Source organism: Salmo salar, chromosome ssa28 (assembly GCF_905237065.1).
Source record: "Salmo salar chromosome ssa28, Ssal_v3.1, whole genome shotgun sequence".
NCBI lineage: Eukaryota > Metazoa > Chordata > Actinopteri > Salmoniformes > Salmonidae > Salmo > Salmo salar.
The window spans coordinates 36,058,254-36,086,084 of NC_059469.1; the positions used below are offsets into that span (position 1 = coordinate 36,058,254).

General features: G+C 43.7%; 1 protein-coding gene across 1 annotated transcript; it reads left to right on the forward strand.

The window, feature by feature from the left end:
- Nucleotides 1-1,226: 1,226 nt before the first annotated feature.
- LOC106589919 (leucine-rich repeat transmembrane protein FLRT3) lies at nt 1,227-27,831 on the forward strand. Its single transcript, XM_014180366.2, has 3 exons — nt 1,227-1,527; nt 21,978-22,813; nt 24,269-27,831. Exon 3 carries the CDS (start codon nt 24,297-24,299, stop codon nt 26,259-26,261), a length of 1,965 nt encoding a protein of 654 aa, XP_014035841.1. The 5' UTR covers nt 1,227-1,527; nt 21,978-22,813; nt 24,269-24,296; the 3' UTR covers nt 26,262-27,831.

Sequence of the window (27,831 nt, forward strand, 5' to 3'; positions counted from 1 at the left end):
CACTGTCATAGCAAGTAAGAAGTTTCTGTAACCGTTACTGGGAATGTTATTGCTATTTGACCGGCTACTTGCAAATGTATTTTTTGCATTTAAATAAAAATAAATAAAAAAACGTATATTTGAATTACCTACAATAATTTGCAAAAGTATTTTACATTTTATTTTGATACATTGGTCTTCAGGGTATTTTGTAATTTATGCCCATCCCTGATGTCATGTCCCTTTCTTCCACTCCCCCTAGTGGCCAAACTCAGAGAGAGAGAGAGAGAGAGAGAGAGAGAGAGAGAGAGAGAGAGAGAGAGAGAGAGAGAGAGAATCATATAATCTTGGTTCCACTCACCAACCAAGAATTCGCAAAATGGAACAAACATTATATTGAGACAGAATTTTACAAAAACATCCACCGTGTACAATGTAAAACACCAAAGAATGCATGCAGAGCTGAATGATGACGATACCTGCTAATTATCAAAATCCAGAAAAGAGTCTACAACATGAACACAAAATTCTACAACATGAACACAAACAGACCCCACAGAGCCCCAGGACAGAACACAATTAGACCCAACCAAATCATGAGAAAACAAAAATATTATTTCTTGACATATTGAAAATAATTAAGAAAATAACAGAGCAAGCTAGAATGCTATTTAGCCCTAAACAGAGAGTACACAGTGGCAGAATACCTGACCACTGTGACTGACCCACATTTAAGGAAAGCTTTGACTAGGTACAGACTCAGTGAGCATAGCCTTGCTATTGAGAAAGGTAGACCTGGCTCTCAAGAGAAAACAGGCTATGTGCACACTGCCCACAAAATGAGGTGGAAACTGAGCTGCACTTCCTAACCTCCTGCCAAATAAATGTATGACCATATTAGAGACAAATATTTCCCTCAGATTACACAGATTATTTATTATCCCTTTTGTACTTTAACTATTTGCACATAATACGACATTTGAAACGTCTATATTATTTTTGAACTTTTGTGAGTGTAAAAAGTACTGATAAGTTGTTTTGCTCATTATACTTTAGTTTATTATCTACTTCACTTGCTTTGGAAAATGTTAACATATGTTTCCCATACCAATAAAGCCCCTTGAATTGAGAGAGCGAGGGGGGACGGGGGAGCAAGCAGGAGAGAGAGAGAGAGAGAGAGAGAGAGAGAGAGAGCGAGGCCCCTCCCCAAGAGGAAATCTATCCAGCTCTTTGGATGCAGGGCTAGAGGATGATGTAAATTCACACTTGTAGTGCGCTCTGCCCAAGCGATCTGTCCTGCCTGTAATACCGTTCCTGAAGACTGGAGTGTGTATTCACGACCAGTAAACGCACACCAGACCAGTACTGTTGCTACAGCTTCAGTCTACACAACGGATACCATTCGGTTGGGGTTCAAGACTGGGCATTTTTGGATCTGAAGATATTCTCTATTGGAATATATTCTGACTTTTCAGTCTGCTTTTCTAGCGAGGATATTTATTTGTTAGTTTTTTTCTTTCCTTTTGTGTGTGTGTGTTGATTCAAGAGGTAAGTGTATTTTATTTTATGCAGTGCTTATATTCCCTATCGCTCTCTATTTTCCTGTATCCCCCCCACCCCCCTTTTTTTCTAAGGAAGAAAATAGAAAAGTGAGCAGATATGAAGGAATCTATTTCTGGTTATTTCAAATGAGGACACGTTTCTACATGTCCATCAAGTTATTCTGCAGCTCCGTGTTCATTCCTTCGTCAATAGGTTATAGGTTTTCTATCACAATCAAATGGTTTTTTTTTATTCTCTTTTTTTTGAGTTGATGGTGTGAGAGTAAGATAGCATTTACACCAAATCACAGAAAAAAAATGAAATAATAATATAATTATAAATAACATAATTCAACCACACAGAGCTCATAACAGCAGAATGAAGTTGGTTCTGAAAAGAGTTGAGAATTGTTCGTAATATTTCATTTTAAGAGCGATTGATTACCCCCAAAAAATACTATTCCTCACTATTGTTCATTTTAATAATACACTACCTGACCCCCACTCACTTTCCAATAGCCTACACAAGGCTACTTTTCTGTATCCGTGTAGCTTCTCCGACGGGGAGACGACACGTTCAGAGGTAAAAGCTCCATTTTACCTCTGGTGGCAGCGCAGCATTGTTCTCCGTCCGTCCGTCCCTCTCTCTCTCCGCATTGCAAGTACCAAACACGGAGACGGACTACCCCAACGACGCTGCGCTAGCGCGTTCATACCACACCGACTAGAAACCCTCTAACTCCTCAGCGGAAAGGGAGCAACAGGGATCCCCGAGTTATTTCACCCTCCCTTATTCACTACGATATATTTAACATTCCTCATGGATAGCCTACTGAGGGATACCGAGGGCGCAGAGAGAATATCATTCATCGTGGAGATAGAACTACGTAAAAGACAAATCGCGTTCTAAGCAACTAAGCCTCTTGTCGGCAGGAAGCTTCGGAGGAGCTGGAAGACACCCCAGTGAGTGTCTATTCCTACGCTGATCCGGGAGAGCGGAGGTTTGACACCGAGGGCAGATTAATAAACTGGTGGGGAAACTCCCTGCCGGTGGGTGTTTTGTCTCCCCTCTGCTCTCCCCCTACAGCCACAACAAGCTCAGCGCCAAGGTCCAGCTCCTCTGTTCACGTTAGACCTTTTTGAGAGGTGGTGGTGGTGCCTGTGCGTAATGTGTGTTTTCACCATAAAGGAGGTTAGGAGGTCCAACGCCTAGTTTTGATTTACATTTGTTTGAGTTGTCTATTAATGGCAATGTAACGTGAAATCAACCAAAAAAAATGCACCCTCTCATTTGGATTTAGGTTAAAAGTTGGGTGAAAAAAAAAAACGAAATTCCCTTATAAGTGAATTACTTTTTGCAAATCCAATCCGTTTTCGACGTCGATTCAACGTCATCACATGTATTTTAGTTGTTGATGTTTGAAATGACGTGGGAACAGCATTGATTCAAGCCGTTTTTGACCAGTGGGGTAGCCCCGAAGCAAGCCCCGTTTTGATGTGTGGTGTGTTCCTCTCTGCATGCGGTTCAGTGCCACGTACCGGAGCGCGCTCATATCGCATTTCGCACTGGGTCTCTCTCTAGCCTACCAGTCCACTCAAACAACGCACCGATTTTCACGCCGACCCGAAGCAATTACCTTAGTTTTGTTCGTATAATACCCTGTAAAATAGTGATAAACTAGTGGCAATATCATAACTCGTTCATGACCCAATCAATCACTTATCTCTTAAGATAATGATCTATAGTCTCCGGTATCAATAAGCGTCTAGGGGAAAAAAGCAGTTGAGATGATAACAATTATTATCTGATAGAGTGGATGACATATTTAACTTGGCAAGTCAGTTAAAAACAAATTCTTATTTTCAATGATGGCCTACTGGGGAACAGTGGGTTAACTGCCTTGTTCAGGGGCAGAATGACTGATTTTTACCTTATCAGGCCAGGGATTTGAACTTGCCACCTTCCAGTTACTAGTCCAATGCTCTAACCACTAGGATACCTGCTCTAACCACTAGGATACCTGCTCTAACCACTAGGCTACCTGCTCTAACCACTAGGCTACCTGCTCTAACCACTAGGCTACCTGTCTCTAACCACTAGGCTACCTGTCTCTAACCACTAGGCTACCTGTCTCTAACCACTAGGCTACCTGTCTCTAACCACTAGGCTACCTGCCTCTAACCACTAGGCTACCTGCCTCTAACCACTAGGCTACCTGCCTCTAACCACTAGGCTACCTGCCTCTAACCACTAGGCTACCTGCCTCTAACCACCAGGCTACCTGCATCTAACCACCAGGCTACCTGTCTCTAACCACCAGGCTACCTGTCTCTAACCACCAGGCTACCTGTCTCTAACCACTAGGCTACCTGCTCTAACCACTAGGCTACCTGTCTCTAACCACTAGGCTACCTGCTCTAACCACTAGACTACCTGTCTCTAACCACTAGGCTACCTTGCCTCCCTATATGTTTACAGTTCTACATTAAAGCAGATTCCCACACTAATGGTAAGCCTATCTACATAATGTATGTAGCGTGACTATTAGCTCGATGATGCGCAGTCCGTGTGAATACAAAATCCACCGTTAATTGGCATTCTCTCTTTTTTCCTCCAGATGATCAAAATAAGGATATAGGCTATATATATATATATATATATATATATAATAATCTAATATTACCACAAGGTAACTGAACCCGAGCATTATGCCTAACCTAATAAATATTTAGGTTCCTACAGATTATCAGAATTTGTATTGGCTATTTATCTTATATGATTAAATACTTAACATTATGGTATATCACAAGGCTACTTGAAATGAATGTTAAGTTTCCTCTCCTTTGATCAAAGTTGTTAGGGACAAATGTGTGTATTGAAGACCATGGGGATATTTGCTAACAGCTATCTAGGGCAGCAATCCACATGATTGTGTAGTAGGAGTATAGACCTATGGGAGTGATGAAATAAAGTCAGCCATTGATCTTGGTGATTGGTGTTAAAAGGCCCAATCCACTATTTTGGGGCAGATTTACATGAGAAACAATAGGGCATTAATTCAACAACGTCTAGGCTTTATGGTTTCAATATACACCCTGATTACACATATACCAAGGACGTTCTTGATAGGTAACCTCACTGTAATACCCAACTGATTAAAACCAAATGGTAGACCTATAGCTGCAAAAACAAAGGAGAATGGCTTGATATCAATAGTCTACACCAGAGCATTCTATTTAACAACAAATGGCTCTGGGCTACACTAATGACAGCATATCTTGAACGGTACCTTTTAATAACTGATTTAAAATAAGAATAGCAACCACCAGCTATTGACATTGAGCTATTGTACAATTGGGAGATAGACAGTGGAATAAATAGCCTGTCATCAGTCGGTCAGTCAGACGGAGTAGGGAGGAAGAGCTACACGAAACAGGTGCTATCTAGAACCTCAGATGGTTCTTTGGGTGTCCCCACAGGAGAACCCTTTGAAGAACCCTTTTTTGCTTCCAGATAAAACCCTTTTGGTTCCAGGTAGAACCCTTTTTTGCTTCCAGATAAAACCCTTTTGGTTCCAGGTAGAACCCTTTTTTGCTTCCAGATAAAACCCTTTTGGTTCCAGGTAGAACCCTTTTTTGCTTCCAGATAAAACCCTTTTGGTTCCAGGTAGAACCCTTTTTTGCTTCCAGATAAAACCCTTTTGGTTCCAGGTAGAACCCTTTTTGCTTCCAGATAAAACCCTTTTGGTTCCAGGTAGAACCCTTTTTTGCTTCCAGATACAACCCTTTTGGTTCCAGGTAGAACCCTTTTTGGTTCCATGTAAAACCCCGAAAAAGTTTTTACCTGGACCCACCAAAAAAGGAGTCTCCTATTGGGGCCCCCAAGTGGTGCAGCGGTTTAAGGCACTGCATCTCAGTGCTAGAGGTGTCAGTACAGACACTAGTATCATAACTGGATGTGATTGGGAGTCCCATAGGTCAGTGCACAATTGGAACAGTGTTATCCGGGCTAGGCCATCATTGTAAATAAGAATTTGTTCTGAACTGAATTGCCTAGTTAAATAAAAACTGGGGACAGCTGAAGAACCCTTCTTTTTTATCTAAGAGGGCAGCCTATTGTTCTGCTGTGTGGACATCCCCAGGGCAAAGTCACTGGTCAGTTGTTTTTTTCACAGAGCAGGACCTCCATAACTGGAGTCTAGTAGGTTAACCAGGTCACTATACAGACGTGTCATCTAGACAAAGGACTGAGAATATTATCAATAACACACTTTGTTTTCTTTTTAAACTTTGACCTTTGACCGATCTAAGGCAGTAATAGTATAGAACGACCCAATGCAGTACTATTTCTAAATCCAATTAGTTATTCTCTACATTTAGGCCTAATTCAATTTCATCCATCATCGATGAAACAATAAGGCTTTTCTAAATCACCAATTCCAATCCTACCAGAAAGAAATCGCTAATTATAGTGAGCGACATAGAGAGAAGGAGACTGAAGGGAATTACAGTGAGCGACGTAGAGAGGAGACTGAAGGGAATTACAGTGAGCGACGTAGAGAGTGAGACTGAAGGGAATTACAGTGAGCGACATAGAGAGAAGGAGACTGAAGGGAATTGCAGTGAGCGACATAGAGAGAAGGAGACTGAAGGGAATTACAGTGAGCGACGTAGAGAGAAGGAGACTGAAGGGAATTACAGTGAGCGACGTAGAGAGGAGACTGAAGGGAATTACAGTGAGCGACATAGAGAGAAGGAGACTGAAGGGAATTACAGTGAGCGACATAGAGAGAAGGAGACTGAAGGGAATTACAGTGAGCGACGTAGAGAGGAGACTGAAGGGAATTACAGTGAGCGACATAGAGAGAAGGAGACTGAAGGGAATTACAGTGAGCGACATAGAGAGAAGGAGACTGAAGGGAATTACAGTGAGCGACATAGAGAGAAGGAGACTGAAGGGAATTACAGTGAGCGACATAGAGAGAAGGAGACTGAAGGGAATTACAGTGAGCGACATAGAGAGAAGGAGACTGAAGGGAATTACAGTGAGCGACGTAGAGAGGAGACTGAAGGGAATTACAGTGAGCGACATAGAGAGAAGGAGACTGAAGGGAATTACAGTGAGCGACATAGAGAGAAGGAGACTGAAGGGAATTACAGTGAGCGACATAGAGAGAAGGAGACTGAAGGGAATTACAGTGAGCGACATAGAGAGAAGGAGACTGAAGGGAATTACAGTGAGCGACATAGAGAGAAGGAGACTGAAGGGAATTACAGTGAGCGACATAGAGAGAAGGAGACTGAAGGGAATTACAGTGAGCGACATAGAGAGAAGGAGACTGAAGGGAATTACAGTGAGCGACGTAGAGAGGAGACTGAAGGGAATTACAGTGAGCGACATAGAGAGAAGGAGACTGAAGGGAATTACAGTGAGCGACATAGAGAGAAGGAGACTGAAGGGAATTACAGTGAGCGACATAGAGAGAAGGAGACTGAAGGGAATTACAGTGAGCGACATAGAGAGAAGGAGACTGAAGGGAATTACAGTGAGCGGGAAGAGGAGGAGAAGGATTAAAGAAAGGAAATGAGCTTTTCCTCTTGTTTGCTTGAGTCCAACATGGAAACTAGGCTAAAAGGCCTCCAGTGTAATAAGCTAAACTCACCACCCTGGCCGTCCATGCCAAGCCTGCTGTCCTTTAGAGCAGTAGCAGCTCCAATACCTTGGCAGGTGATAAAGCCTAGACAGCCAAGCACCAGTCCATTGATAGTGTGGGTTGGTGTGTGTCTGCCATACGCACACACACACACACACACACACACACACACACACACACACACACACACACACACACACACACACACACACACACACACGGCTAGTTCGTCTCATCTTGCAGTGCCTACCACCCCCATGTGGTAAAAACCATGCAGCTGCTACAGCAACAGAGCCGTCTCTCCTTCCTTTCATAGCATTACAATGACGACCCCCCCCGTCTACCACAGACCTCTCTCTTTCTCGCCCTCTCCCTCCCTCTATCTCACTCTCTCCCTCCCTCCCTCTCTCTCTCTTTCTCTCTCTCTCTCTCACTTATGCTGGCAACAGTCATCTGTTCATCCCAGCCAACAGTAGAGAGGCTACACACCAAAACTAAACTATGATATATTCTCTCTCTGAAATGCAACCTGCCAGTGTCCCTGTCCCTCCCTGTGAATTCAGATGCATTCATGAATGTTCTTTCGTGTCTGGGTAAGACCAAGTGGGTTCCGGATCCCAGTAGGCTGGGTAAGACCCATTGCGTCTAAGTATACCTGGGTAAGACCCAGTATGTCTCAGTAGACCTGGGTAAGACCCAGTGGGTCTCAGTAGGCCTGGGTAAGACCCAGTATGTCTCAGTAGACCTGGGTAAGACCCAGTATGTCTCAGTATACCTGGGTAAGACCCAGTGGGTCCCAGTAGGCCTGGGTAAGACCCAGTGGGTCCCAGTAGACCTGAGTAAGACCCAGTGGGTCTCAGTATACCTGGGTAAGACCCAGTATGTCTCAGTAGACCTGGGTAAGACCCAGTATGTCTCAGTAGACCTGGGTAAGACCCAGTGGGTCCCAGTAGGCCTGGGTAAGACCCAGTGGGTCCCAGTAGGCCTGAGTAAGACCCAGTATGTCTCAGTAGGCCTGGGTAAGACCCAGTATGTCTCAGTAGACCTGGGTAAGACCCAGTATGTCTCAGTAGACCTGGGTAAGACCCAGTGGGTCCCAGTAGGCCTGGGTAAGACCCAGTGGGTCCCAGTAGGCCTGAGTAAGACCCAGTATGTCTCAGTAGGCCTGGGTAAGACCCAGTATGTCTCAGTAGACCTGGGTAAGACCCAGTGGGTCCCAGTAGACCCACAGTAGGACCTATGCATCCCTTCTTACTCACTCTCTCTTTCTCTCTCAACAACTTAGAATAGTGACAAATGTAGACAGTTGGTGAAGGTGCCTGGGGGTAAAGTAACAATCTATTATTCATCCTAAAGAATAAAAAAATCTGTTCTTCTGAAATCAAAGCCAGAATAAGAAAGGAAACAAAATCAAAAACAGTCTACTTTCTAAAAGAAATGATACTGGGAATTCTATTTCTAAATTATATTATAGTTGTTGTTCCTTTTGCCTAAAATAGATGGATATCTTCCTAGATGTAATATAGATAGCTATCTTCCTAGATGTAATATAGATAGCTATCTTCCTAGATGTAAAATAGATAGCTATCTTCCTAGATGTAAAATAGATAGCTATCTTCCTAGATGTAATATACAGATAGCTATCTTCCTAGATGTAAAATAGATAGCTATCTTCCTAGATGTAAAATGGATAGCTATCTTCCTAGATGTAAAATAGATAGCTATCTTCCTAGATGTAAAATAGATAGCTATCTTCCTAGATGTAAAATAGATAGCTATCTTCCTAGATGTAAAATAGATAGCTATCTTCCTAGATGTAATATACAGATAGCTATCTTCCTAGATGTAAAATGGATAGCTATCTTCCTAGATGTAAAATATAGATAGCTATCTTCCTAGATGTAATATATAGATAGCTATCTTCCTAGATGTAATATACAGATAGCTATCTTCCTAGATGTAAAATGGATAGCTATCTTCCTAGATGTAAAATGGAAGACTCAGTAGTTGTAAACTGACTAGTTGAAGACCACCATGAAGTATTACCATCATATGCTATGTATGTAGTTGCTGTGAAATTGTTTCTGAATCTTTTTTTCTTTAAGGCGCTTTTGTGCGTCTCAAATGGCACTAGATTCCCTATATAGTGCACCACTTTTGAACAGCACCCATAGGGCTCCAGTGCACTAAATAGGGAATATGATACTATTTGGGATGCAGGCCTTGTTATTCCAGAGTTAAAGTGCACTTAGGCGTGTTGATCTCTCTAGCTGTGGCTATAAGCTATCCCTGTCCTGTGGCTATAAGCTATCCCTGTCCTGTATAAGCTATCCCTGTCCTGTATAAGCTACCCCTGTCCTGTGGCTATAAGCTATCCCTGTCCTGTGGCTATAAGCTATCACTGTCCTGTGGCTATAAACTACCCCTGTCCTGTGGCTATAAGCTATCCCTGCCCTGTGACTATAAGCTATCCCTGTCTTATCCCTCCTCCTAAAGGTAACTAGCTGGAGTTAATAGTGCGTGTGTGTGTGTGTGTGTGTGTGTGTTTGTGTGTGTGTGTGTGTGTGTGTGTGTGTGTGTGTGTGTGTGTGTGTGTGTGTGTGTGTGTGTGTGTGTGTGTGTGTGTGTGTGTGTGTGTGTGTGTGTCATACCAGGTTGCTCAATTTAACACGGCTAGTCCAAACTTATTGGAGCAGAAGTCGGTTTCGTCGGGTTTGGAAAAATTTCCTGCCGTCTGCAGGAGCTTCTTAGTATGACAGGGAGAGAAATCCATCACCCCTAAAAACATGAACACCATTAACTTCTCTGGGCTAGGTGGGACGTGACCGTCCCACACTATCTAACAGCCAGTGAAATAGCATGGAGCGAAATACAAAACAGCAAAAATATCATAATTTCAATTTCTCAAACATACGACTATTTTACACCATTTTAAAGATACACTTCTCCTTAATGTAACCACGTTGTCCGATTTCAAAAAGGCTTTACAGCGAATACAAAACATTAGATTATGTTAGGAGAGTACTTAGACAAAAATAACCACACAGCCATTTTCCAAGCAAGGAGATGTGTCAATAAAACCCAAAACACAGCTAAATGAAGCACTAACCTTTGACGATCTTCATCAGATGACACTCCTAGGACATCATGTTACACAATACATGTATGTTTTGTCGATAAAGTTCATATTTATATCCAAAAACAGCATTTTACATTGGCGCGTGATGTTCAGAAAATGTATTCCCACCAAAAACTTCAGGTGAATGACCACATCAATTTACAAAAATACTCATCATAAACGTTGACAAAATACATAACAATTATTTTAAGAATTATAGATACAGTACTCCTTGATGCAACCGCTGTGTCAGATTTTAAAATAGATTTTTGGCGAAAGCACATTTTTCAATATTCTGAGTACATAGCTCGCCATCAAAGCAAGCTATACAGACACCCGCCAAGTTCTGGGGTCACCTAAACTCAGAATTAGTATTATAAATATTCTCTTACCTTTGCTGATCTGTGTCAGAATGCACTCCCAGGACTGCTACTTCCACAAGAAATGTTGTTTTTGTTAAAAAAAATCCATATTTATGTCTAAATACCTCCGTTTTGTTCGTGCGTTCAGGTCACTATCCAAAGGCATAATGCGCGAGCGTAATTCGAGACACATAAAGTCAAAATGTTCCATTACCGTTCGTAGAAGCATGTCAAACATTGTTTATAATCAATCTTTATGGTATTTGTTACGTAAAAATGCGATAATATTCCAACCGGACAATAGCGTATTCATTCCAGAAGAAAAAGGAGGGGAGCGCTATCGGGCTCGCGCATCACCAAGTCCTTTGTCCATAGGTAGTCCACTCATTGACTGAGCTCCTATTCTCTGCCCGGTTACAGGAGAATGATGAAAAAAACTTTCTGAAGGCTGTTGACAGCCATTGGAAGCCTTAGGAAGTGCAACGTGACCCCACAGACACTGTAGTTTTGATAGAGATTCAAAAGAAGAACTACAATTCTCAGATCTCACACTTCCTGGTTGGATTTTTCTCAGGTTTTTATCTGCCATATGAGTTCTGTTATCCTCTTATGGCTAGGGGGCAGTATTTTCACGCCTGGATAAAAAACGTACCCGATTTAATCTGGTTACTAATCCTACCCAGTAACTAGAATATGCATATACTTATTCTATATGGATAGAAAACACCCTAAAGTTTCTAAAACTGTTTGAATGGTGTCTGTGAGTATAACAGAACTCAAATGGCAGGTCAAAACCTGAGAGATTCCTTTACAGGAAGTGGCCTGTCTGACCATTTCTGGAACTTCTTTGCCATCTCTATCTTTTACTAAGGATCTCTGCTCTAACGTGACACTTCCTACGTCGTCCATAGGCCCTCAGAGCCCGGGAAAAACCTGAATGTCGTCATCCCAGCCCCAGGCTAAAACACATTATCGCCTTTCTCAAGTGGCCGATCAAGGTACTCTGGGCTTAGGCGCGTGACCTGGTCGCCCCCGTCTTTGTGATTTTTTCCTCTGTTTGCCGAAAAGGAGATTCCCGGTCGGAATATTATCGCTTTTCTACGAGAAAAATGGCATAAAAATTGATTTTAAACAGCGGTTGACATGCTTCGAAGTACGGTAATGGAATATTTAGATTTTTTTTGTCACGAATTGCGCCATGCGCCCGACCCTTCTTTACCATTTCGGATAGTGTCTGGAACACACGAACAAAACGCCGCTATTCGGATATAACGATGGATTATTTTGGACCAAACCAACATTTGTTATTGAAGTAGCAGTCCTGGGAGTGCATTCTGACGAAGACAACAAAGGTAATGAAACTTTTGTAATAGTAAATCGGAGTTTGATCAGGGCTAAACTTGGTCGGTGTCTAAATGGCTAGCCGTGATGGCTGGGCTATCTACTGAGAATATTGCAAAATGTGCTTTCACCGAAAAGCTATTTTAAAATCGGACATATCGAGTGCATAGAGGAGTTCTGTATCTATAATTCTTAAAATAATTGTTATGTTTTTTGTGAACGTTTATCGTGAGTAATTTTGTAAATTCACCGGATGTTTGCGGGGGGTATGCTAGTTCTGAACGTCACATGCTAATGTAAAAAGCTGTTTTTTGATATAAATATGAACTTGATTGAACAAAACATGCATGCATTGTATAACATAATGTCCTAGGGTTGTCATCTGATGAAGATCATCAAAGGTTAGTGCTGCATTTAGCTGTGGTTTTGTTTTTTGTGACATTATATGCTACCTTGAAAAATGGGTGTCTGATTATTTCTGGCTTGGTACTCTGCTGACATAATCTAATGTTTTGCTTTCGCTGTAAAGCCTTTTTGAAATCGGACAGTGTGGTTAGATAAAGGAGAGTCTTGTCTTTAAAATGCTGTGAAATATTCATATTTTTGTATTTTTGAGGAATTTGTAATTCGCGCCACGCCTATCATTGGATATTGGAGCAGGTGTTCCGCTAGCGGAACGTCTAGATGTAAGAGGTTATACTGACAGACATCATTCAAACAGTTTTAGAAACTTCAGATTGTCTTCTATCCAAATATACTAATAATATGCATATTCTAGTTTCTGGGCCAGAGTAGTAACCAGTTTAATTTGGGTACGTTTTTCATCCGGCCGTGAAAATACTGCCCCCTACACCTTGACAGGTTAATAAAACAATTGACTAAAACATTTAAACTCCTAATCCAAACCTGTGGACATATCCAACATGTTTGCCTTGTAATGAACAATAGAGTTTGGCCACTCGTTGAGAAACCGGGTGACCAGAGATTCAAGCTGTCTGCACCGTGAAGGATAGGTCCCCTACCGGTGGGCACTAACGGTCAGAGGTGGGACCAAGTCTCTATTACTCAAGTCGCAAGGTTCGAGTCTCAAGTCGAGTCCCAAGTAGAATTGGTCAAGACTCCAGTCAAGTCGTGGATTCTAACAGCAAGTCAAGTCGAGTCACAAGTTTTCAAGTCAAGTCAAGTAAAAAACTAAATCTATACATGCAACGACTTGATCAACTACAAATCTTTGTCTATTTATTGATGCTACCAGACAACCCTTTTCATTATTTTGTCTACAACACACTTTGATGAACCTATGTAACTGTAAAATAGGGACCATGTAGCAGTGGCAAGGACATGAAACCAGCAGAAGGCAAGGCAGGTTAACGTGCTCAGAATGTACATTTATTTACAGGCCTTGGTGATCCGATGGTGAAAGCACCACATCATACAAAATATACAAGTAGATTGACCAAATATACAAAGTCATTAGCCCAAAAGAAATAGCCTTTGTATCAGACTTAACCTGTCGTATTTGAACGGACCCAGGTCGAAGGCAAGACTGTACAGCCTCCCCTTGAGAAACCAAATGGAATCTGTCTAACTGGAGCTCAAACAGGTAGGCCTATATAATATAATAACATGGCCCCCCCAGGACCATACAATTACCCAGTTAGCAATTACAACCAATAAACTGGTTGTACAATGTAAAAGGCGATGTCCAACTCCATTGTTACGTTGGTACATTCGTATCAATCAGACATAATGATTATTCATGATATTTCAACACCATTTATACATGGAACATTAATTTGATCTTTATTCAACGTTCTGACTCCAAAGTGTTTAGCTCTTTGCCACGTAGCCTATTTCTATACCCACTGAGGCGTGGCCGGCTCCTATTACACACAACCAGGACGACAGAGACATAGGACGACAGAGATACGGAACTCCGACATAACCCTTTGGAAATAGGAACAAAAAGAAACGAAGAAATGAAATAAACAGAACTTCTACGTCATGAATCTTGTGAAAGTTCATGTGCACAATAAACATCGTGTTCACTCAGAGGGTAAAAAAAACGGTTGGCTAAATTAAAATGTAATGTAGGCCTATCAAACATGACAAAGAAATGAAAGATTATATTATATATGCAAGCTTCATAAGTAAATTATACATTTCAAGCAATTGTTACATACCAAAATACCAGTAGGAAATATGCTAGTGATTATTGCCCCATTGCTGATGAGTTTGTAAAGTAAACAGTTAATATTATTGATCACCAAACCATTTTTGGAGCTTCATATTTATTTACCTTTATTGAACTAGGCAAGTCAGTTTAGAACAAATTCTTATTTTCAATGACGGCCTAGGAACAGTGGGTTAACTGCCTTGTTCAGGGGGCAGAACGACAGATTTTTACCTTGTCAGCTCGGGGATTTGATCTTGCAACCTTTACGGTTACTAGTCCAACACTCTAACCACTAGGCTACCCTGCCGCCCCAATTAGGTCAAGCCTCTCATCCTATAATTTCAAGTTTGAACCGTACCCGATCCTATAGCTGTACAGCAAATGAGAAATCTGTTCCCTAGCTCACCACCTGACCTGTTTTGATTGACAGTTTGCTGGTCCAATCAGAGTGCCAAGTGTGCGTTTCACTTGCCAAGTGAAATGTGACTCCAGTTTACAACTCTGCTAACCATGAAGGATATCCCCTACTCGGGAACACGAAGCATGAAGGATAGCCCCTGCTTGGTTAGGAGAATAACACTACTCAACACCACACCACAAAAATGTCTCCCAACTCAAGACCCTCCCAGCCACAATAATATTAAACAGTCCACATCACCACACTATAATATCAACTATTTTTTGAAAATAACTCATAAAGTTCAGTGCATCATGCAAAATACATGCAGAATGTTTCCCGGGTCCTGTGTAGATGGACTTACATCAGTCTTACATGAGTAACTAGAGTAACCAGTAACCAGAGTAACCAGTAACTAGAGTAACCAGTAACTAGAGTAACCAGTAACTAGAGTAACCATACCTAGAGTAACCAGTAACTAGAGTAACCAGTAACTAGAGTAACCAGTACCTAGAGTAACCAGTAACTAGAGTAACCATACCTAGAGTAACCAGTAACTAGAGTAACCAGTAACTAGAGTAACCAGGAACTAGAGTAACCATACCTAGAGTAACCAGTAACTAGAGTAACCAGTAACTAGAGTAACCATACCTAGAGTAACCAGTAACTAGAGTAACCAGTAACTAGAGTAACCAGTACCTAGAGTAACCAGTACCTAGAGTAACCAGTAACTAGAGTAACCAGTAACTACAGTAACCAGTAACTAGAATAACCAGTAACTAGAGTAACCAATAACCAGTATCATCATGCATCATGCAAAATACATGCAGAATGTTTCCCGGGTCCTGTGTAGATGGACTTACATCAGTCTTACATGAGTAACTAGAGTAACCAGTAACCAGAGTAACCAGTAACTAGAGTAACCAGTAACTAGAGTAACCAGTAACTAGAGTAACCATACCTAGAGTAACCAGTAACCAGAGTAACCAGTAACTAGAGTAACCAGTAACTAGAGTAACCATACCTAGAGTAACCATACCTAGAGTAACCAGTAACTAGAGTAACCAGTAACTAGAGTAACCAGTACCTAGAGTAACCAGTAACTAGAGTAACCATACCTAGAGTAACCAGTAACTAGAGTAACCAGTAACTAGAGTAACCAGGAACTAGAGTAACCATACCTAGAGTAACCAGTAACTAGAGTAACCAGTAACTAGAGTAACCATACCTAGAGTAACCAGTAACTAGAGTAACCAGTAACTAGAGTAACCAGTACCTAGAGTAACCAGTACCTAGAGTAACCAGTAACTAGAGTAACCAGTAACTACAGTAACCAGTAACTAGAATAACCAGTAACTAGAGTAACCAATAACCAGTAACTAGAGTAACCAATAACCAGTAACTAGATTAACCAGTAACTAGAGTAACCAATAACCAGTAACTACAGTAACCAGTAACTAGAGTAACCAGTAACTAGATTAACCAATAACCAGTAACTAGAGTAACCAGTAACTAGAGTAACCAATAACCAGTAACTACAGTAACCAGTAACTAGAGTAACCAGTAACTAGATTAACCAGTAACTAGAGTAACCAGTAACTAGAGTAACCAGTAACTAGAGTAACCAGTAACCACTGAGTCAGACATCATGTTAGAGTCTGGACGCTGAGTCAGACATCATGTTAGAGTCTGGACGCTGAGTCAGACATCATGTTAGAGTCTGGACGCTGAGTCAGCCATCATGTTAGAGTCTGGATGCTGAGTCAGACATCATGTTAGAGTCTGGACGCTGAGTCAGACATCATGTTAGAGTCTGGACGCTGAGTCAGACATCATGTTAGAGTCTGGACACTGAGTCAGACATCATGTTAGAGTCTGGACGCTGAGTCAGACATCATGTTAGAGTCTGGACGCTGAGTCAGACATCATGTTAGAGTCTGGACGCTGAGTCAGACATCATGTTAGAGTCTGGACACTGAGTCAGACATCATGTTAGTCTGGACACTGAGTCAGTCATCATGTTAGAGTCTGGACACTAAGTCAGACATCATGTTAGAGTGAGACTGTGTAACAAGCCAGGAAGGCTGCTCCATGAAATTAATCAGTATATATTCTCTCTCTCTCTCACTGCTATTTTCACATTTTGTAAATGTTCTCTGCATTATAATAATAATTAGGTGGGTGTCCTATTTCACACATTTACAAGTCTGTACATTTATCACCTAGCCAGCTCAGTTACTGTCCCAATGCTCCTAACCGCTAGACTCCTAACTGCTAGGCTCCTAACCGCTAGACTCCTATCTGCTAGGCTCCTAACCGCTAGGCTCCTAACCTCTATGTTCTTAACCGCTAGACTCCTAACTGCTAGGCTCCTAACCGCTAGGCTCCTAACCGCTATGTTCTTAACCTCTATGTTCTTAACCGCTAGGCTCCTAACCGCTATGTTCTTAACCTCTATGTTCTTAACCGCTAGGCTCCTAACCGCTAGGCTCCTAACTGCTAGGCTCCTAACCGCTAGGCTCCTTTTCCGCTAGACTCCTAACCTCTAGACTCCTAACCTCTAGACTCCTAACCTCTAGACTCCTAACCGCTAGGCTCCTAACCTCTAGACTTCAAACCCTTAGGTTCTTAACCGCTAGGTTCTTAACCGCTAGACTCTTAACCGCTAGGTTCTTAACCGCTAGGCTCTTAACCGCTAGACTCTTTCCCGCTAGGTTCTTAACCGCTAGGTTCTTAACCGGTAGGCTCCTAACCGCTAGGTTCTTAACCGTTAGGTTCTTAACCGCTAGACTCTTAACCGTTAGGTTCTTAACCGCTAGGCTCTTAACCGTTAGGTTCTTAACCGCTAGGCTCTTAACCGCTAGGCTCCTAACCGCTAGGCTCTTAACCGCTAGGCTCCTAACCGCTAGGCTCCTAACCGCTAGGCTCTTAACCGCTAGGCTCTTAACCGCTAGGCTCCTAACCGCTAGGCTCTTAACCGCTATGCTCTTAACCGCTAGGCTCTTAAACGCTAGGTTCTTAACCGCTAGGCTCTTAAACGCTAGGTTCTTAACCGCTAGGCTCCTAACCGCTAGGCTCCTAACCGCTAGGCTCTTAACCGCTAGGCTCCTAACCGCTAGGTTCTTAACCGCTAGGTTCCTAACCGCTAGACTCTTAACCGTTAGCTTCTTAACCGCTAGGTTCTTAACCGTTAGACTCCTAACCGCTAGGCTCCTAACCGCTAGGTTCTTAACCGCTAGGTTCTTAACCGTTAGACTCCTAACCGTTAGGCTCCTAACCGCTAGACTCCTAACCGCTAGGTTCTTAACCGCTAGACTCCTAACCGCTAGGCTCCTAACCTCTAGGTTCTTAACCGCTAGACTCCTAACCGCTAGGCTCCTAACCTCTAGGTTCTTAACCGCTAGACTCCTAACCGCTAGGTTCTTAACCGCTAGGCTCTTAACCGCTAGACTCTTTCCCACTAGACTCCTAACCGCTAGGTTCTTAACCGCTAGACTCCTAACCGCTAGGTTCTTAACCGTTAGGATCTTAACCACTAGACTCTTAACCGCTAGACTCTTTCCCGCTAGGATCCTAACCGCTAGGCTCCTAACCGCTAGACTCTTAACCGTTAGGTTCTTAACCGTTAGGTTCTTAACCGCTAGGTTCTTAACCGCTAGGCTCCTAACCGCTAGGCTCCTAACCGCTAGGTTCTTAAGCGCTAGGCTCTTAACCGCTAGGTTCTTAACCACTAGGCTCCTAACCGCTAGGCTCCTAACCGCTAGGCTACCTATTTTTGATCTCTTTTCTTTTCAGTTTTTTTGTCAAATGTTTTTCTGTTCCTAAACTTATCAGAGATCACATCTGTTGTTTAGTGTCTCCCTCCAGAATAATCTAGAACTAATGTATTATCTGTCATAGCTTAGGGCCTAATCTCTTACTGTTTTTAGATGCAGCAGAACAGAATGAAATAGAGAGTGGTGTGTGTGCATGGTCATCAGACAGCAGCGTCTCAGGACTGGAGCTGTAATCGAGTTACAAGCATCTCAATTCCCTAATCTTCTCCTTGTCAGTAGCTACAACTGTTAAATGGCCAACTCTCTTGTTCCCCACTTACCTCTTCCGTGTTCTACTGAAGCACACTAGCATGGAAACTAGACTAGCACACACACACACACACACACACACACACACACACACACACACACACTCTATAGCGGAGCAGAGACAGAGTTACACGTAAAGACACAATGCCATTGTGTTGTCAGGGGAAACATAACATTAAGCTTGGCAGAGGAATATCTATTTTTAACTCCAGTGGTTTAATAGAAGATGCATTCATAGTAGTAGTGTGTGTGTGGGAAGGTATTCGTGTGTGTGTGTGTGTGTATGGGAATGTGTGTGCGTGTGTGGGAATGTATTTGTGTGTGTGTGAGGGGGCGTGTTACTTCAGTTGCCCTGTTGTATTCATGAGCATTTCAAATTAGCTTTCTGATCACCGTGAAGAGAGGAGGGCCTTTTAGTTCAGGAGCCGCCTTAGGGGTCTCGCTCAGTGGCCTGTTTCCGTGGTCACAGCTAAGTGGCGTGTTGCCGTGGTCATAGCTCAGTGGCGTGTTGCTAGCTCAGTTGCGTGGTCAAATATTCAGTCTAGAAAGGACCCCTTCTCTTTTATGAGAATAGAGTAGAGAGAGCAGAGAGAGTAGAGAGAGTAGAGAGAACAGAGAGAGTAGAGAGAGCAGAGAGAGTAGAGAGAGCAGAGAGAACAGAGAGAGTAGAGAGAACAGAGAGAGTAGAGAGAACAGAGAGAGTAGAGAGAGCAGAGAGAGTAGAGAGAACAGAGAGAGTAGAGAGAGCAGAGAGAGTAGAGAGAACAGAGAGAGTAGAGAGAGCAGAGAGAGTAGAGAGAGCAGAGAGAGCAGAGAGAGTAGAGAGAGCAGAGAGAGTAGAGAGAGCAGAGAAAGTAGAGAGAGCAGAGAGAACAGAGAGAGTAGAGAGAGCAGAGAGAACAGAGAGAACAGAGAGCGTAGAGAGAGCAGAGAGAGTAGAGAGAGCAGAGAGAACACGAGAGAACAGGAGAGAGCAGAGAGAGTAGAGAGAACAGAGAGAGTAGAGAGAGCAGAGAGAACAGAGAGAACAGGAGAGAGTAGAGAGAGCAGAGAGAACAGAGAGAGTAGAGAGAGTAGAGAGAACAGAGAGAGCAGAGAGAACAGAGAGAACAGAGAGCGTAGAGAGAGCAGAGAGAGTAGAGAGAGCAGAGAGAACACGAGAGAACAGGAGAGAGCAGAGAGAGTAGAGAGAACAGAGAAAGTAGAGAGAGAGTAGAGAGAGCAGAGAGAACAGGAGAGAACAGGAGAGAGCAGAGAGAGTAGAGAGAACAGAGAAAGTAGAGAGAGAGCAGAGAGAGCAGAGAGAGTAGAGAGAACAGAGAGAGTAGAGAGAACAGAGAGTAGAGAGAGCAGAGAGAACAGGAGAGAGCAGGAGAGAGCAGGAGGGAGCAGGAGAGAGCAGGAGAGAACAGGAGAGAACAGGAGGAAACTGGAGGGGAACTAGTGAACTGAGCAAGGCAGGAGAGAACAGGAGGGAACAGAAAGGAACAGGAGGGGTCCCACCCACTTGCTTTGTATCAGGGGTCTAGAGCCCTGTCACTTTTCGAATGCAAAGACATTCTTTTCTACCATCACCATAGAAAAGAGGGGCGGAAGGGGGTGGATGGATTGTTGGGGTGAACGGAGGTGGGTGGGTGGAGGGGGCTGGATATTAGGTTTTTGGGGGGAGGAAAGGGCAACACAAAACCGTTGGAGGGAAGAAAAAAGGTTTTCATAAAAATCCACAGTGAATACAGCGGTTCATCTGGGTGGTTATTCTGGGTTTTACTAACGATGCCCACTATCAGAGAGAAGCAGGCTAATCTGGGTTTTACTAACGATGCCCACTATCAGAGAGAAGCAGGCTAATCTGGGTCTTACTAACGATGCCCACTATCAGAGAGAAGCAGGCTAATCTGGGTTTTACTAACGATGCCCACTATCAGAGAGAAGCAGGCTAATCTGGGTCTTACCAACGATGCCCACTATCAGAGAGAAGCAGGCTAATCTGGGTCTTACTAACGATGCCCACTATCAGAGATGATCAGGCTAATCTGGGTTTTACCAACGATGCCCACTATCAGAGAGAAGCAGGCTAATCTGGGTTTTACCAACGATGCCCACTATCAGAGAGGATCAGGCTAATCTGGGCAAGATAAATAAATCCCACTGATATACAGAGACACTTAAGAAGGCATTAGGGTCTCTATCTCAGTATCAACTCCCATAAGGCATTAGGGTCTCTGTCTCAGTATCAACTCCCATAAGGCATTAGGTTATTTGTTTCAGTATCAACTCCCATAAGGCATCATGGTCTCTGTCTCAGTATCAACTCCCATAAGGCATCATGGTCTCTGTCTCAGTCTCAACTCCCATAAGGCATCATGGTCTCTGTCTCAGTCTCAACTCCCATAAGGCATCATGGTCTCTGTCTCAGTCTCAACTCCCATAAGGCATTAGGTTCTCTGTCTCAGTATCAACTCCCATAAGGCATTAGGGTCTCTGTCTCAGTCTCAACTCCCATAAGGCATTGGGGTCTCTGTCTCAGTATCAACTCCCATAGACCCGGAGCGGTAGACCCGGAGCGTTAGACCCGGAGCTGTAGACCCGGAGCGTTAGACCCGGAGCTGTAGACCCGGCGCGTTAGACCCGGAGCGTTAGACCCGGAGCTGTAGACCCGGAGCGGTAGACCCGGAGCGTTAGACCCGGAGCGGTAGACCCGGAGCGTTAGACCCGGAGCGTTAGACTCGGAGCGGTAGACCCGGAGCGTTAGACCCGGAGCGGTAGACCCGGAGCGGTGTGTGCTGTTGCTGATCTGTGCTCACAGATATCAGATTTCTTAAAATGTAGCCCAAACAGAGATTACAAATAGAATAAATAGCATCTTCACAACATTTTCCCTTGTTAGAGATTTCTGAATCCGCCTTTCATTGACTCTGAACTTCCCTATTGCGTTTTCCTCCATAAATACCTTTTTTTTTTAAAAGATGCATTGTTTGATGAGAGAGGAGGAAGTTGAGGGAAAATCAACAGACAGAGGTAGACTGAATGGTACCATGCTGTGTGTCTCTTTGCATAACATTTGCATCAGCCAGCAAGCCATATGACATCCATTAACCTCCAAGGAGATGTCCCAAATGGCACCTTATTCCCTACATTGAGCCCTAAAGGACTTGGTGAAAAGTAGTGCACTATATAGGGAATAGGGTGCCATTTGGGACACAAACCTAAAGTGATTTCCCTTCACTCCTCATACTTACAGACACTGTCTGAATGAGTCAGTTGTTACAATGACTGCTAATTGGATTTTAAATAACGCCGATTTCTGTCTCTTTGTGGGTACAGGAATTAAAGGAGGCCACAACGTGATCCAACGAGCAGGGGTCTGACCGTAAGGGAACTGCTGCAACCAACGATCCGTCCATTGTCCTGTCGTCCGTTGGTCTCCTGAGGAGTAGCTGAGGGGGGGGGGGACGTACCACTCTGTTACCAAAATACCTTGGATTAATGTATGGCACAGGCTCACGGTGGGAGAACGTGATTCTGGGTTTCCTGCAGGGCTGGAGTACATAACTGATACAGGCCTGGAGTGAGCCTGTACTATCAGGATTGGTGTTGGCATGGCTCAGTCCACCTTTTGGACCTTCTCTTCATCATGACTGGTCTGCTTGACCACAGACCCTGAGGAGAGCCTGTAACCGTCAGAGGTAGTGAGCCCCCTTTTTCTCCAGAGGATTTTTCCTAAGAGGACGGGGCCTCCATGTAACACAAAGAGATCTAAGTTGGACGATACAAAGACTCTACAACTACTACTACAAAAAAAATACAACAACAAAAAACCAGGAAAACTCAGGCTTGCTTTGGAGAGGAAAAGCCTGCAGCTTTGTCTGAGTTTGAGTGGAGATGCTTTTTCTACCAGCTTATTTTCCATGGCAAAGACTTTGATGACTTGAGCAGCTGACAAAACAAGAGGAGGGTCAGATAAAAAAAAAAACAGATCAGTTTAAGTTCAAACACACTAACCAAGGGTATAACCAAACACCTTCTTTCTCTTACTACACTAATAAACTTAACCTTTCTGAAAAGGACTTAATAGGAAAGATTTCAACGTAAATCTCGATTGGATCTGCTGGATTGGGAAAGGATTCTTCGGTGGCTGGTTATCGATTCTTTTAAATCAGGTATGGCAGCCACAGTATGATTGGATGGTGGCTTCTTTACGCCTCGCTGACCAAAACCCAGGTTTCTAACAATATGTGTAATTGTATGTGTGTGTGTGTGCGTGCGTGTGTGTGTTTTCTAATGAGACGTGAGGAGAGGTCAGGACATTCATTCTTAATTGAAGTCAAATCAGAAGCCAGCTACTGGTCTAATGAAAAGAGAAACAAAACTTCACTAGTCACAGTAAAAGCTAAAGGAGGACAACGGACAAGCAGTTTGCATCTTGCTGTATTAAAAGTTGTTTGTTTGTTTGTTTGTTTGTACATAGAGGTATCGTACGTGACATCTTTTACTTGTTTTGTGCTCATCTAACTTACATGTCAATGAATATTCATTTTCTGGCTACCAGTCACAGCTCTGGCTACCAGTCACAGCTCTGGCTACCAGTCACACCTCTGGCTACCAGTCACATCTCTGGCTATCAGTCACACCTCTGGCTACCAGTCACATCTCTGGCTACCAGTCACAGCTCTGGCTACCAGTCACATCTCTGGCTACCAGTCACATCTCTGGCTACCAGTCACAGCTCTGGCTACCAGTCACACCTCTGGCTACCAGTCGCTACCAGTCACATCTCTGGCTACCAGTCACAGCTCTAGCTACCAGTCACAGCTCTGGCTACCAGTCACAGCTCTGGCTACCAGTCACAGCTCTGGCTACCAGTCGCTACCAGTCACAGCTCTGGCTACCAGTCACAGCTCTGGCTACCAGTCACATCTCTGGCTACCAGTCACATCTCTGGCTACCAGTCACAGCTCTGGCTACCAGTCACATCTCTGGCTACCAGTCACAGCTCTGGAGAGAGAAAGAGAGAGAGAGAAAGAGCGAGAGAGAGAGAGAGAGACGATTTCACAACAGTTCATCACAAGGCCTGGCTTTGTTCACATACACACACAGTCTAGCAGTGATGAAAGGCAGCCTTGAGAAAGATACAGAAACATGTAAAACAACTAAGGCCAAGCTATTACGTTTCACAAGCTAAAGCCAAAAAGCCCAAGCACAGGGATTCAATTCAGTAGCCGAACCCACATGTTGAAGGATTTTCTCCAAACAGGAAATGAGGGAAAGCGAAATACATTGTAAATGTATGAAGTCTCTAAAGTCTGAGAGAAATATGTTCCCTGAAAACATCCCTTTGCACTCAAGGCAGTTTTAGCCTTGCTAGATGCTCAAATGTGTTTTCTGTGATAGGCAAATTGTAAAAGTAACGATTTATATCAATTTAAGTCAGCATAAGGCCTACATGCCATATCTAATATTGCAGATTAGTGCAGAACAGACTTGAGGCAGGACAATTCAAACAAACAGCATTTATTAGAAACCAGGGGTTTGGCTTCCCTGTAAAAGCCTTCCTTGTAAAAGCCTTCATTGTAAAGGCCTTGTGCTTTAACTTTACCCTTCTGTCTCCTTCCTAGGGAGGAGACGCCACAACCTCAAAACAAGATGGCCGCCCAATGCAAGAACTTCCTGCTCTTCTTGACCAGGCTAGGACTACTCCTGGGTCTGGCTAACCCTCTGGTGACCTCTGCCTCCTGCCCCTCGGCCTGCCGGTGTGATGGGACCTTCATCTACTGTAATGATCGAGGCCTCACCTCTATCCCTACCGGCATTCCGCTGGATGCTACTATTCTCTTCCTCCAAAACAACAGGATCAAGAGCGCCGGCATCCCCACCGATCTGAAGAGGCTAAGCAACGTTGAGAAAATCTATCTGTACTGCAATAATCTGGATGAGTTCCCCCAAAACCTGCCGAAAGGGGTCAAAGAGCTGCATCTACAGGAGAATAATATCCGCATGATTACGCATGCGTCGCTGGGTCAGATCCCGGTGATTGAGGAGCTACACCTGGATGATAACTCCGTCTCGGCGGTTAGCATCGAGGAGGGAGCGTTCAGGGACAGTAACCACCTGAGACTACTCTTTCTCTCCAGGAACCATCTGAGCACCATCCCGTCCGGCCTTCCGCAGACCATCGAGGAGCTGCGCTTCGACGACAACCGCATCTCGTCAATATCAGAGGCATCCCTGCAGGACCTGATCAATCTAAAGAGACTCGTCCTGGACGGGAACCTGCTCAACAACCGCGGCATCGGCGAGATGGCCTTCATCAACCTGATTAATCTCACCGAGCTCTCCCTGGTGAGAAACACCCTAACGTCGCCACCGGCTAACTTACCAGGAACCAGTTTGGAGAAACTGCAGCTCCAAGACAACCACATAAACCGGGTACCGGCCGGGGCCTTCGCTTTCCTCAGGCAGCTGTATCGGTTGGATCTATCAGGCAACAACCTGAGCAGTCTGCCTCACGGAGTGTTCGAAGACCTGGATAACCTCACGCAGCTCCTACTCCGTAACAACCCGTGGCAGTGTACTTGCCGGATGAAGTGGGTGAGAGATTGGTTAAGGTCGCTGCCGACAAAAGTCAACGTCCGAGGGTTTATGTGCCAGGGACCAGACAAGGTCAAGGGCATGGCTATTAAGGATTTGTCCATGGACTTGTTTGACTGTGGAGGATCTGACTTGGGCAGGGGCCAGGGGGACCCTACCGAGACCAGCACTGTCTCTAACACCTTATTGCCCTCACAACCCCAATGGCCCTCCTTTGTGACCAAAAGACCAGTGGTGAGAATGCCTGACCGGAATAAGAACTACCGCAGTACTACGACACCGTCAGGAAGAAAGATCATCAGGATCAGTGTGAAGTCGAGCAGTGCAGAGACAGTGCACATCTCCTGGAGGGTTTCTGTACCCTTGACTGCCATGAGGCTCAGCTGGTTAAAACTGGGCCACAACCCTTCGTTCGGTTCCATCACGGAGACTATCGTACAGGGCGAGAAGAAGGAGTACCTCCTAACAGCTCTAGAACCGGAATCCTCGTACAGGATATGCATGGTTCCCATGGAGACCAGTAACATTTACTTGACGGACGAGACACCAGTTTGCATTGAGACAGAGACCAGTTCTCTGAAGGCTTACAAACCCACCACCACACTGAACCGCGAGCAGGAAAAGGAGCCTTACAACAATTCCAGTCTGCCTTTAGCCGCGATCATCGGAGGGGCCGTGGCTCTGTTGGCAATAATAATGCTGGCGTTTGTGTGCTGGTACGTGCACAGGAACAGTTCACTGTTTTCCAGGAATTGCACCTACAACAAGGGCCGTCGGAGGAAGGACGATTACGCCGAGGCGGGGACGAAAAAGGATAACTCAATCTTGGAGATACGAGAGGCCTCTTTTCAGATGATCCCTATACACCCCGTGCCCGTGTCCAAAGAGGAGTTTGTGATACATACGATTTTCCCTCCGAACGGATTGAGTCTGTACAAAAGCCCGCACAGCGAGACCAGTATTAGCAACAGGAGCTACAGAGACAGCGGAATACCAGATTCAGACCACTCCCATTCATGATATTGATAACGCGGGACATTTCGTTATAAATGAGTGCGTTCGTTGATGACATGAAACTAAAGTGGCTAAAAGACTTTGTTATAATACACTGGATCTACAAGACTGAGTGGGGAATCAATGTTCTTCTGTACATTTGCCCATATAATTTATATTTAAGGACATTTTATGACAAAGAGGAGAAGAAATGTGGTTCACATTGCAGATAGTAGGGCCATCACTGAGCCGCAGGTCAGTGTATATTGTAACTAAAACTGCAATTCTATATTTTAGGGGTTGGTAGTAATTTGTAACTGTATTTTTTTTTTGGCTTACGGTTACCCTAACAACCAACTATAAAAAAAAACTCTGTTCCACTGAGATATAATGACTTGTCAACTGTGAAAGTGGGTTTTCATTGCTGTGTTGAACAATCAGACTTTAGAGAACCTTGTAGAATAAAGCACAGGTCATTCTTTACACTTGTTTTGTGAATGTTCGGTAAAAACCAAAAGGCAAAAAAAAAAAAAAAAAAAAAATGACATGATGATCGAAACTAGGGCCCAGCTCATTAACTGAGAAGAACCAGGGCGAAGCCGCTAGACAGTCGTTCTCTGAGGAGAGACAAGCAGAGAGCAGTCTCCTACATGTATCTGACTATCTCTGGAAGCATGACTAGATATGGAGCTGTCCTGCTTTACTTCTCTGCTTGTCTCGCCTCAGAGAACGTTTAGTTCCTCTGTTTGGAAAAAACACAGAAACACCGAGAGAGCCGATCGCAACAGACGCCCAGGCGGGCACGGCTCCTGTGTGTGTGTGTGTGTGTGTGTGTGTGTGTGTGTGTGTGTGTGTGTGTGTGTGTGTGTGTGTGTGTGTGTGTGTGTGTGTGTGTGTGCGTGCGTCTGATGTGTGTCAGGCAGGCCACAGCACAGGGCAGATGAAGCACACAGACCTTTAGGACAATTACCCAGGATGAGATTAACCCATGCAGGGTGGCCAGGCTGACAACAGAGATGACATAAAGAACCCCAACTATATCTATTTGTTCTAGCCAACAAAAAAGGCTAAACTACAATGGATGACATTCTCCAGTACCCTGTACCATACGTCATCTAAACGTTGCCCTCAAACATAGCTTAGATATAAACCGGTCCGTGAAAAAGGTTCTATAAATAAACAACACATTGGCTTTCTTTTGAATACAAACTGAGCATCACCGATTTCCTTGTTTATGATTAGTCCCCCCCCCCCCAGATTGACTACTTCTATGTTGCCACAATTTCAAAGTTGAAATGTTCTTTATAAAGTAGATTTGTTCTTTACAAAGTTGAATTGTTCTTTATAAAGTAGATTTGTTCTTTACAAAGTTTAATTGTTCTTTACAAAGTTGCTCAGGGATTCTTGAAACAATTGTCCTGTCTTTCGAGAATCCCTGAACTGAAAACCAAAGTGCGTTGAATGCCCTTTGGCCAGTCGTGTATGTGCCTTGATCCAATGCTTATTGTATTTAGCTTTCTAAGAAATCACTGACTTTTTTTGGGTCATTCACACTTGAATATGAGAAAATATTGCAGAATAAAAGCGGATAAAAATA